The 12,906-nt window shown below is 29.1% G+C and overlaps 1 protein-coding gene across 1 annotated transcript; it reads right to left on the reverse strand.

The window, feature by feature from the left end:
• Nucleotides 1–8,226: 8,226 nt before the first annotated feature.
• LOC133680109 (WUSCHEL-related homeobox 2-like) lies at nucleotides 8,227–9,623 on the reverse strand. The gene is made up of 2 exons (XM_062102932.1): nucleotides 9,287–9,623; nucleotides 8,227–8,657 (listed from the first exon to the last, which is right to left on the reverse strand). Exons 1-2 carry the CDS (start codon nucleotides 9,600–9,602, stop codon nucleotides 8,227–8,229), a joined length of 747 nt encoding a protein of 248 aa, XP_061958916.1. The 5' UTR covers nucleotides 9,603–9,623.
• Between the last annotated feature and the right edge of the window lie 3,283 nt (nucleotides 9,624–12,906).

Genomic DNA, 12,906 nt, shown 5'->3' on the forward strand with positions numbered 1-12,906 from the left:
TTCTTTGTATTTATATTTTTTCAATTATCCTCTATTTGTTTTTTATTTTTACATTGGCAAAGTGGGAACTAAAGAATATTCAGGCGGTTGATTATTAGCGAATGAAAAAGTTCCACGTTAATTACGGGAGTTAACGGTCAATTCGAATGAAATCTCTCTTTCTATACATAATAAAAAAACATAATAATAAAAACCAACCCTAAAGGTGGTGAATTCAATATTCCCCTCAACACATTGCGTTGTGGTCGGGACAATGAAATTATTATTTGTCTTCTAAAAAAAAGAGAGTGTGGGTTATGGTGGAGGGTAGGATTGTTTTTGTAATGAAATTATTTAAGGATAAGTTAAATATTTTATTTTTATTTTACATAATAAAATTATATTGATGCCCTTAAAAAAAAGAAAGTATTAGTCTACGGAAGTATTTTTATATTTTTTTTTGATTGTGCATGGTAAAATAATAATATGCCGATAATGGAAGCTTTTTTTAATCTTTTTATTTCTACAACCACAGTAAAAAGATATATTTGCCTTTAGAGTTTATATTCTTAAGCTTAGGGTCAAAAGTTATTGTAGTCGGTGTATAAATTGTTTTTATTTGTTGTTATTGTGTTATGTCATGAGCGGTTTAGTCTTTCAAAAAAATAAACTATTTTGTTATCTTTTTACAACATATGTTGTTGATTCTGGAAACCAAAAAGATTGTTTCGATGTGGTATCTGCTTCGTATCGGTGTCTCCTCCATAAACCTGTGGCGTGTGCACTAAGGCACCGTTTGGGAACGCGGCTGCGGCCGCGTTCCCAAAAAATTTGAAAATTTTTTGTTTTTTTTTTTTTTGCTAAAATTTAATATGGTTTGTACGTTTTGGATCGTTTTGATGTGCTGATGTCAAAAATGATTTTTAAAAAATAAAAAAATATCGTTGGCATGCATTTTGGCACGAAAAGTTATTTGAAAAACACTCGCAACCACACTGCCAAACACGCTCTAAGAAGAATTCCAGTTTGGTATCAGCGATCATTTTTCTTTCTTCTTTCTTTCCTTAGGTTTTGCATCATGCTCTCTGATTTTTTAAATCAGCCCTTAAACTTTTCTTTTTTTTTTATTTAGTCCTTATTCTTTTTGTTATTATTTTTATTTGAAATAATTCATTAAATTATTTGTTTTATTCCATCTCATTCAATTTTTTTACTTTAGAAAATTTAGCCCTTATTCTTTTAATTATTATTTGTATTTTTTTTCGATTTCGCCCTCCGTCAATTTTTTTCCTATTAGATTTCATCCTCATTTTTTTATTGTTTTTTTTTTTTGCTTTGCAAAATTTTCTAGATTGGTATTTGTTTTTACCCGATTTTATTTTTCAATATTTAATTGGTTTGAGTTTAGTTCCTTGGTTAAGCCTGTCTCTAAGATTTCACATGTTGCAACCTTTGAAAATTAACCCAACTTCGGGAGGTTTGCCTAGTATTGCTTTGGTTTTTTTGTTTTGTTTTTTTAAGCTAATGCTTTTTTTTTGCTTTTTATGACCTTTGTTTTTTTATTTATTTAATGGGGTTATCTTAAGTCTTTTTATTTGTTGTTCTTTTTTAAAATAAATTTTGTTCTTGAATTAAATAGAATTAATTGATTATATATAGATGAATGTTCATGTCATTCTATTTAGTTTGGTTTGCTTTTCCAAGACGTTGCTCTAGCAGTCCATGCAGCTTATTATGATGTTATCATCCAGACTTTCGCTGTCAGGTTTAAATTGTCTCAACAAACTCTTTTTGTGATGAGCTATATTCACAATAGAGTGATGATGAGTTTCCAACGATATTTTTTTCCTTTTCTTCCAAATATAATATTAGTGACTCATTAGTTTTAGTTAATTGTTGCCTATAGTTTAAATCAGAATAAAAACTACTAAATCTTATTGGATCTAGTCGAGTTAATGACTCGAGTATGAGGTTTTTTTTTGCTTCTTTAAAAATATTTTTCACACTTCGAGGGTCCTTTTTGTACACTCAAAACTTTTTGATTGACTCGCAGCATAACATGGGTCATTGATCTAGTAGCAACATATATTTGTTCATCGTTATAGCCATGAGGTGTTGTGTTAGAAAAATTTTGTTATATTTTTTAAATTAGTCATAGCTAAAGTGTTAAATTAAACTTGACAAAAGTTAATTATGTGATAAAAAAAGATAAATAGTTGCACATTCCCTCTGTTTGGTAACGCAGTTCAACTTGTCTATTAAAGTGCTTTTTAAATTGTGTTTTACTTGAAAAACACCAAATCAATTTTTTTAGGTGTTTTTTAATGATTTTGACATGTTGTTGATGTGAACCTGAAGAGCAAGAACCTTAGAACCCATAATTAAGATTGAACATAATCTAAAAAAGTTAAAATTAAGTTGAAAAGAACATGACTCAATGATTACCTAAACTAAAGAACAATAGTTATTGGATGAAATCCTGACCCGTTGATTATAACAAACAAAAAATTGAAGGTATATGGATAAACATCACAAAGAAGTAATTTTTAATAAGTTCTAAAAGTTCCATAAAGAATCAAAAGTAAGAGCAAACTCTATCACACAAGTTTTATTTATGAATAATCAATTTATCTATGTTAATACAAGCTAAATAACTTTATTTATATCAAGTATAACGTTTCAAAACGAGGTTGAAAAAATGACAAAAGATTTATAAATAAAATAAAAAAAGAATCCTAAATATAAACAATAACTTCTAGACTTTATTGTAAGGATTTGTCGATGTCTGATCATTACAAAATATTAACAATGTAAGTTACGTCCATTAACACAAAATTGCATATTATAAAAACAAGCTCAATCCACGTGCAAGTAGAAAAACAAGTTAAATCTACAAGTTTTATGGGAAATAAGACTCAAATATCTTGAATTAGCCCATTAAATATCTTTTTAATTTTTTTAACTCTTGACATTGCAATAGGCTCAATTGACACATGTAATATATCATGTGATATTACTGATAATTGTCCTCAACTGATGTGAAAAATAATAATAAAAAAGTTCAAAAAAATTTATTTTAATGAATATTCAATTGAAAAATACTTTTATAAAAAGACTTTATATCACACTATCAAACACATGATAAAATTCTAAATTACTAAATCTACATTACCATTTTTTTCATTTAACATATGTAATTTTTAGTACAAAAGTTTTTTTAATCACATAACTTATATTTATTTTATTGGAAAATGATTAGTTTTCTATTCCTATGCTATGTGTGGTATTTAAAAGAAATGATAATTATCAAATTCGTTTTGTAAAAAAATTTTGTTTCCAAAAAAACTTGTTATAACATAAACGAATCATCTATATCTATAGGCATATATACGTAGTTTTAGAAATCTATTTGTTTTTCTTTTTTAAAGTATCAAAATATTTTTCACTGGAAGTAGTTGAGTTTTTTGTTTTTTTAAATGGATAATATTAAAGTTAGGCATACTAGAATTAATATTTAATTGAAATTAAATTAGTTACAGAATTTTTTTTTTATTATTATTATTAAACAAAGTTTTTAATGTGAAAAATAATTGTTTTATAATAAAGTAATTTATTCAAATAGCTAAATCAAGTGTTTATTTTTAATTTTTGAAATATTTCAATTATACAATTAGCAAAATTGGTTATTTTAAATATTATTATTAAGAAATATTTTTTTGAATAAATTAATATGAATTACAATGACCAACAAATATTTAGAAATGTTATAAAAAATATCCATTTTATACCCAAAATGTACTTAATATTAAGGGGAATGATTCAAAAGTATTAAAGGTATTTTGGATACAAAAAGTTATTTTTGTAATATTCACTTAAATTTAAGTGGTGGTTTTGTAAAACTGTTAAACTTTTAGGTAGTCATTGTAACTTTATTAACAAAAGCTAAAAAGCATAGTTATTAAACCCGACTTGGGGGTTGACCCGATCAATGGGCCGGGTCTTGGGTTTCATTGGTCAATTCGGATCAACTCGGGTCAACTTGGATCAATCCGGAAAGTTCTAAAAAAATTAGAGTTTTAATATTTCATATGAAAAAATCCATGTAAATATAGGTTATACATATTGTAAATAATGAAGTTTGAAAGAATATTTTAAAATTTTTTTTATCCCACATTTAAAAGATATTATATTAAGTTTTCAAGTTGAAGTGTTTAAATCAAAAAAGTTTTTTTTATCTCATATCAAAAAAACATAACTTCTTTCTTGGGAATATATAGTATACATACTAATAGGTTTCAAATCTCACATTGAAAAAACATAACTTCTTTCATGGGAACATAGAGTATATATACGAAAAGGCTTCAAATTCCACATTGAGAAGATACTATGTTATCCTTTTAAGTTGAAGTATTTAAATCAAAAAGTTTTTTATCCTACATTAAAAAAACATGATTTTTTTCTTGGGAACATAGAGCATATCTACTAATGGGTTTCAAATCCCATATTGAAAAAACATAACTTTTTTCATGGGAACATAGAGTATATATACGAAAGGGCTTCAAATCCCACATTGAAAAGATACTTGTTATCCTTTTAAGTTGAAGTATTTAAACCAAAAGATTTTTTATCCCATATTGAAAAAGCATGATTTTTTTTCAAGGGAACATAGAGTATATATACTAATGAGTTTCAAATCCCACATTGAAAAAACATAACTTTTTTCTTGTAAACATAGAGTACATAAACAAAAGGACTTCAAATCCCACATTAAAAAGATACTATACTATCCTTTTAAGTTGAAGTATTTAAACCAAAAGGTTTTTTATCCCACAATGAAAAAACATGATTTTTTTCTTGGGAATATAGAGTATATATACTAAAGGGCTTCAAATCCTACATTGAAAAGATCTTGTGTTATCTTTTAAGTTGAAGTATTTAAACCAAAAGGTTTTTTTATCCCACATTGAAAAAACATGATTTTTTTCTTGGGAACATAGAGTATATATACTAAAAGGCTTCAAATCCCACATTGAAAAAATATTATGTTATCCTTCTAAGTTGAAGTATTTAAACCAAAAGGTTTTTTATCCCACAGTGAAAAAACATGATTTTTTTCTTGGGAATATAGAGTATATATAGTTATATACTAATGGGTTTCAAATCCCACATTTGAAAAAAAAAAATTGGGTCTCGTCCGGGTTCGATCGAGTCGCTTGGGTCATGGTTCGACCCGCCGGGTAGCCCGGGTGTGACTGGGCCGTTGCCTCAGCTGGTCTTTTAGTAAACCCGAACCGGTCCAACCACCGGGTCCCAAGTTGACCCGCCGGGCCAGACCGAGTTTAATAACACTGCTAAAAAGCATTGGGAAAACATTGTAACTCTATATTCATAAACATTATTCATTGGAACAATATAATAATGATTTTACTCTTCACACTGCAAAAAATTAAAACTAGTTATTAGGGGTATTAAAATCTTTTCACAAGACATATTAGTCATTACCAAATTGATTAGGGACAAGTATATTACCAAATTGATTAGGGACAAGTATAAGTCTTTTTTCATTTCAAAACACAGTGAAACAACCAAAATATCCTTGAAAATAAAAATTTTAAACTAGTTTCATGGAGTAATTTGGTACTTTATAATGATTTTTTTATAATTATCATGTCAGATGAATGACACTTTGGTATCTAACTAGACATAGAAAACAATTAAAAAAAAAACGATATAGTGAAATGATCAAATACTCTTGGAAGTTAAAAAATTAAAATTGGCTTTAGAGGGGTTTTTTTTATCTTTTCAAAAAAAAAAAATTTTCGTTATTATGAGGTCATCTTAGGAGTAACTATGATGTCATCTTAGGGGTAATTAAGTCTTTTTTCTTTACATTTTGTAAAATTTTTATTTATTTTTTATTTCATCTTCTATCCAATTTTATGGTACATTATTTTAGCAATTTGATCCTCATTCTTTTAATATTTTTGAGTCCTTTAGATAAATTTATTTTTCTTTTTGATTTCACCCTTGAATCAAATATAAAATTTAGTTTGTATATCAAATTTGATCGTTATTCTTTTAAATATATGTTTTATCCTTTTACTAAATGGATTTTTCTTTTCAATCTCATCTTTCAATAAAATATAAAATTTATTTTCTATTATAATTTTGATCTTCATTCTTTTAATTGTTATTTTTTTATTTTGAATGCTTTTACATAATTAAAGTTTTTTTGTTCAATTTCATCATTCTATATTTGATTGATTGAGAATTAGGTTCCATGATTTTTTTATAATAAGTGTTTCGGGTTTAATGATCTAGGTCACGAGTTTGAATAGTTAATATGGGTTGAATTTTTTAATATTGGGTTATTCCAATCTTATAATTTGAGTAATGAGTTTTATAAGGTAATTTGGTTGCCTCAACCCTAATTATTAAGGTTATAAGTTTGTCATGCTAACTCGGGTTGACCAAGACATATTTTTCTAAGTCTTTTGTTTTTTTATCTCATTTTATTCTTATATATTTAATGGGCTGGAAATTGAGCTACATTGTTTATCTTATTTTGAAAAAATATATTTTTTTCAGGTTATCGTGATTATTTTTTTAAAAGAAATTAATCAATCTAATGTCATAGCATATTTTAATATAGTCTAATTAAAATAAAATCAATTTATTTAACTCAATTGAGACTTTGACATAAGTCATGGATAATTCTTTCATTTTAAAATGTGTTTTGCTGCAACTGAACATTATTTAAAAAAACTTTTTATATAATTATTAACATTTTTTCATCTCTTTAATTTGTTCTGAAAAAGAAATATTAACAAAAACATATTTTTAAAAAAAACTGTGACAACGTGCAAATTATCAACTTGTTTAACGACGAATTTAAGTCTATGATTAAAAGTTTTTTGAATTATTATAAATTCATATCAACTCCAAATTTATATTTTCAGGTATATTTATAAAAAATCAAAATTCTGTCTATTTTCTCTGATATGAAAAAAAGAGATTACTATATACTTTTTTTCAAAACACAGTAAAAATTAAATGGTATTAGATAAAATAGTATCTAAATATATTCTTAAATATTTTAAGAGTTTAGTAAAATAATATACCTAATATATTTTTAATTAATCAATTTCTAAAAAATTACATCTAAATTCTCGGGGAAAGAGAAAACAAATAGGCTATGAACGCAAGCCTAGCCAAGCCTTAAAAAATAAGCCTAGATAAGTTGGTCTACAAGTTCAGGCCTTTGCACATTATTTTTTTATTATTATTTTAAATTAGATGAACGGATGTGTTGTTTATCCATTTTTTTTAAAAGAAATTATACAATATATTTTGTTAATAAAAAGAATCAAACATTTAATAAACACCCTTATAACCTTAAAAAACTAAATTTTCAACCCAAAAAACCTCCAAAATGATCTAACAATATAGAATTCAAAACTGCAAAAAAATCTTTTGCCAAACTTGATCTACTTTTCCATTAGCATTAAGGTTTAAAAACACAATAAAATTATTAGAAGTTCCAAAGCAGACGAAGTTTTAGCATAAATATCAAGTATTGAAGCGTGGATTAAACTCTTTACTTTGAAATAAAAAATGATTAGAAAATATAAGGATAAACTTACTTGTACAAGATTACCGATAAGCTTTAACAAGCATATAGCCTGATAATTGTGTATGTGATATCTTTTTTTAATAAAAAAAATCGAAGTTGAATGACTTCAATTAATTTATTCGGTTATTATGTAATGAGAAAGAGTTACCCTCCTCTGTGTAGTCTCTTGATGAACCCAAAAAAAAAAAAAACAAGTATAGGTGTTAATAAAAGAAAAATAAATACAAATATTAATTGAGCTAAATTCATTGATATATTGAAGAGCTCTAATTATGTTTTTGAAAATCAATGACGTGTGTTGAAAAAATACAAGTGTATTCAATAAATATTTTCCTTAATTAGTGTACTTTGTATGAAAATTTTAACTTAAGAATGGATAAGTAATTATTATATTAATAAAAAAGAATTATAATTTGTGAGTCCCTATAGAATATTAAATACCAAGAACCATATTATTGAATGTGCGCTTGAGCACTCATTAGTATTACTCCCACATGCATGAAGTTTGAACTTTGAAGTGATCGTTAACCCGGCTTACCCAGTAACAAATCTCATTTCAAAATTCAAAGACACTATCATAAGCTTCAATTTTAGTTCACATTCAATGATAACCCTCAAACTTGAGAATCTTTTCCGTAGAAGAAATCAAAGAAAGGTTTGCAATCACCAGAATGTTCTTCAATGCCAGTAGTAATCTCAGAGGAGCAAGGAGTGTTGGTGGAACTCTCAGCAGGAGTTGAACCGACAGAACAGATAGTCGTTGCTCCTTCTAAAGTTCCTGTTGGGTGCAAAGGAAAGAGAGGCAACGTTGCTTGATCACTGCTGCTCTTGTGGTTGATATTGGTTACCAGGGTCCTCTCACCCTTGTTCATCGTGATACGATTGTGGTACCCATACGGCGCCGCTGGTTCATATCCATTAAAAGCATAGGTTCTTGCTTCAGACCTTGGCCTCATCTTGAAATTACTAGGGAGTAGCATTTTCGGATGTTGTTGACAAAACCCCATTACTTCGCTCTGTTGTGGGAAGTATGGGCTGCAGACAACTGAAAAAGGAAAGCTTCATTACAAATAAAATGACAACGAAATTTATAGCGCATGCATTCTGCATTCATGAAAGAGATAGGGGAGAGGGAAAAAGAAGGAACCGGGAGAGTGTAACTTTGAAGAATATTTACCTTTTTCATGTGGAAATAAGAGAGAAAGGAAATAATTAGAAAGAGAAAAAAAATAAACAGAGGCAGAAAATCGCTTCGAAAGGGACAGGCCATGGAAACATATAAGATATTAATAAAGCATTATGCAATCATAAAAGGTGCAGTAAGCAAGAGAACAAATCTATCTGAAAAGTTACAAAAGGAAATCTGTATTTTATTTCTGAATCTCCTCCTGGATAACAAACAATCTCAAGAGAATACTTTCTTTATGTTTGCTTTTGTTTACACTGATATCGAGTTTATCTGCATGAAGAGAGACAGCTAGGAATGAAACTAAAAATAGAATAAATTAATTAATGCGAGAAAGAGAACACAAACAACGAAAATACCTCAAATTAAAAAAAAAATCCATATTTAATTCGTAAAATATTCAGTAGAACTTATCCCTAAATTCTAAGGATCAATAAAAAACTATAGGACAGACATGATATTGAGATGGATAAGATTAAGTAACAAACCATTTGCGCAAGGAGGTGCAAACACAGGTTGATGAACCTTGTGAAGATAGTTATTGATATAAGCCATGCTCTCTTGTTTCTGCTTCTGTCTTTGTCTTGCCTTGTGATTTTGAAACCAGTAAAATACATTCTTTCCTTCTATGTGACCATAAGCTTTAAGCCTGCTCGTTATTTGCTCTATCATTTCAGTACTTGGGGTCCGTATACCTTGGCTGTAGAAGCTCTCAAGCATGCTAATCTGCTCCTTTGTTGGGTTCCATCTTGAATTCCCTGGAGCTCCACCAGAACCAGCCACGTCCATATCATCACTATCCATATCTTTCTTGCTAAAAATTTACTGGAGTTTGTATAATTTCTTGATCCAAAGAAGGAGAAAATATAGGGTTTCTGAAAGAGCCTTAAAAGACAAATAGAGAGTCAACGAGGGAGAGGTAGAGAGAGGCAATTTGGGTTAAGATTTGCATGGGTTTTGTACTCTATTTATATAGAGATTATTAAAGGATAGAGGCATGAGTCAAACAAAAAGACGAGAAAAAAGAAGAAGAGGTGTTTGACATGCGTATCGTTTTTGGTGCTAAAAAAACTCTGAAAACATGGCGGGTAGCGGCTGAGAGAGGCTTTGGTTTCGATCGTCTTCTTCGTTCAAAAATCAGGATACCATGGAAAGACAATAATGCCCATAGGCAATCCTTTTTCCCTTTGTTAATGGTCTGGATTTGTTGCCTAGTGGTTACACATCTCGGGAATGACAGATACTGACTGGGAACGCTAGCCATATATAGGTGGACGCCATTGAAGGAAAGGACGGATATTAATGTCATTGAGAACAAAAAGACAGCCGGTAGGGTTGCAAGGTTGTAGCTAGGTAAGGCCTAGGCTTTGGGAATTGAAGTAGGAGCCTGGTGGATTTGCTGGAATAGTGTATGTCGAAGTTGAAACGTCCATCTCTATGCATGTGAAGTGGAGGCCGCTTTGTTTTTGTCGTGGAATTATACGTGAGCTAAGAATTTAGCTGTTGAGTGGGAAGTTGAGGTGGGGTTTCCTGGGTGGTTCATCTCTACTGTGGTCAAGGGGCCAGTAGAAACATTGACATTGTTGTGATCGGGAATATATTGATGTTTATGATTGTGATGGTTCATGTCTTCGTAGATTTTCATGCAAAACTTTCTTTTCGATTTTTTTTTCCTTTCTAATGAATCACGGGGTCAATGCCAGACCCAGGGGGGATAAAGATTATAGTTGACACTTGGAAGACATGCCAACTTAAACTCCATTTTGCTATGGTGTAAAGGGTATAGCTAGTCTTGTTGCTCACGCCTTGCTGGACCGAGATAGCAAACAAAGCCTTGAAAATCAATCTATAAAGTGTATATGAAAATCAATGTGGTTCATTTATGCTTGTTTTTGCCTTGTTAAACTATACATTCCATAAGCACGCCTTCAACACTGATATGTGAATCCTGAGTGCTATACCAATGAAGTTTGATAATGGGACGTCCTCATCATACTCAGTTCAAGAAAGAAAAGTCTAAGGGATTGTTTGTTATATTTTTGTTTCCATTTTGAAAATAAATTATCAAAACTTGTTTATTTTTTTTTCAGTAAAATAAAAACTAGCAATGAGTTTTTAAGACAAAAATATTGATTTTTTTTTTTATATTTCACTACCAGAAAATTGATAAATACAAATAGAAATACCAACAGAAACAATTACGTTAATAAATTGCGATGACATTTACCAATGGACTATGCCATCACTTTTATCCCTCGATATATGGAAATTATACGTCAATGTATACCGAGGGAATTATAGTTAAAAAAAATGAAAAAAAAAATATGGAAACATGATGTGTAATTTTACAAACAACATTACCAACGAAATAAAGTCATCGCTAATATCCTTCGGTAAAGTTGCCGATAAGATTTTAGTTATGACCTGATGAGCAACCCCCTTCCATTTCTTCATCTTCTTCTTTTGCTCTACAAATAATAGTAAACCTCCTCCCATTTTATCACAAATAAAACTCTCATCACCACAAATCCGGCCACCACAACACTTAGTCTGTTAGCATTCTTGTTCTAGTTCAATTTTTTTAGGATTCCCCACGTCAAGTAAGTAAAACTACCTATTTTTTGTTATAACTCATTTTTAAAATATTAATTTTTATGGCATTTTGATGTAGTAAATGTAGTTTGTTTGTGTGTTTACTTGTTTTATAGCTTTTTCTAATAAAAATTTGTTATATGAATTTATGATTTGTACATGTTAGGTTTTGTTTGAGATTTTAAAAAATTATATTTGTTTGTAATTTGATGAAATTGATTTCAATTTTGTGACTTAGGTGTTTTGTAATGAACTAAATTATGGATTATTTAATGGGTAAATTTCATATTTTGTCAATTTTATTGTTAAGTTAATAATTTCAATAATTAAATGTGAAGGAATTTAAATTTTTGTAGAAAATTGATGATGATTTAAAGGTACTATTAAAATAGATTAAATAAGTTTGAATTAAATCAATGTTAGCTAATTTATTTAGTTCGCATAATTAATTAATACATGTTGTCATCAATATTCTATATAGGTTTGATATAAGTAATAGATGATTATTTTTTGGTGTATTAAGTTTCACCCAAAAGGTTACGCATTATGGATTATTGTAATGGGATTGAGGATATTCACTATGCACTATCTAATCTATAAAATATTAGTGGACATGGTATTAAATTCTCATGTAAGAGGTGTAGAATTAAAAAGTTTCTTAATCCAGATGTTGTTACGATGCATTTTCTATTAAAAGGGTTCATGAAGAAATACTCGTGTTGGTTTGCACATGGAGAACCATATGTTTCTTACAAGACCATGGTAGAAAGGATGGTTGGATTAACCTCTAGTTCTAGCAATGTGCATAAGATTATAGATGATAATAGTAATTCTTATAAGAGTATGGTTATGGATGTGATGAAAATGAATCAGGTTTATACAGGTGAATGTTCAATCGTAGATAAAGAACCAAATGCAGACACGACCAGGGTTTTTTTTATTTTTTGAAATACTTTGACGAACAATTATAGGATAGGTGCACAAATCATAGTAAATTATTAGTCATTGCACATATGTTCACCATCAAGTCAGATCATGGGTTGAGGAAGGCCAATAACGACAGAATCGTCAAATGAGCGATAAACATTTTATCTAAAAAGAATAGGCTGAAAGAGAACTTTTATGTTGCTAAATTCATGATGAAACCCTTGGCCAAGGATACCAAAAAATTGACATGTGTCTAAAATTTTACATGTTGTACTACCTTGAAAATATAGATTTGACTGAGTGCATAACTTGTGGGGATGCATTGTATAAACCCAGAACTGGTAAGGGAAGGATTTTTATCATACACAGAAAACTTAGATACTTTCTAATCACTTCTACATTGCAAAGGTTATTCATGTCTTTATAGACTGGCGAACACATGACATATCATCATTCATATGATATGGTGGATAGAGTCATAATACACTCTTCCAATGGTGACGCTTGAAAATATTTTAACAAGGTGCATCCTCAGCTCTCAATGGAATAATGGAACATATGTCTTGGGTTATGTATAGACAAATTCAAC

This window comes from Populus nigra, chromosome 19 (genome assembly GCF_951802175.1).
Source record: "Populus nigra chromosome 19, ddPopNigr1.1, whole genome shotgun sequence".
In the NCBI taxonomy this organism is placed as follows: domain Eukaryota; kingdom Viridiplantae; phylum Streptophyta; class Magnoliopsida; order Malpighiales; family Salicaceae; genus Populus; species Populus nigra.

Coding starts and splice junctions, on each gene's coding strand:
- LOC133680109 (XM_062102932.1), bottom strand. CDS start 9,602: ATGGATAGTGATGATATGGACGTGGCTGGTTCTGGTGGAGCTCCAGGG. Junction 8,658..9,286: donor TGCACCTCCTTGCGCAAATG/GTTTGTTACTTA, acceptor TTCCTTTTTCAG/TTGTCTGCAGCCCATACTTC.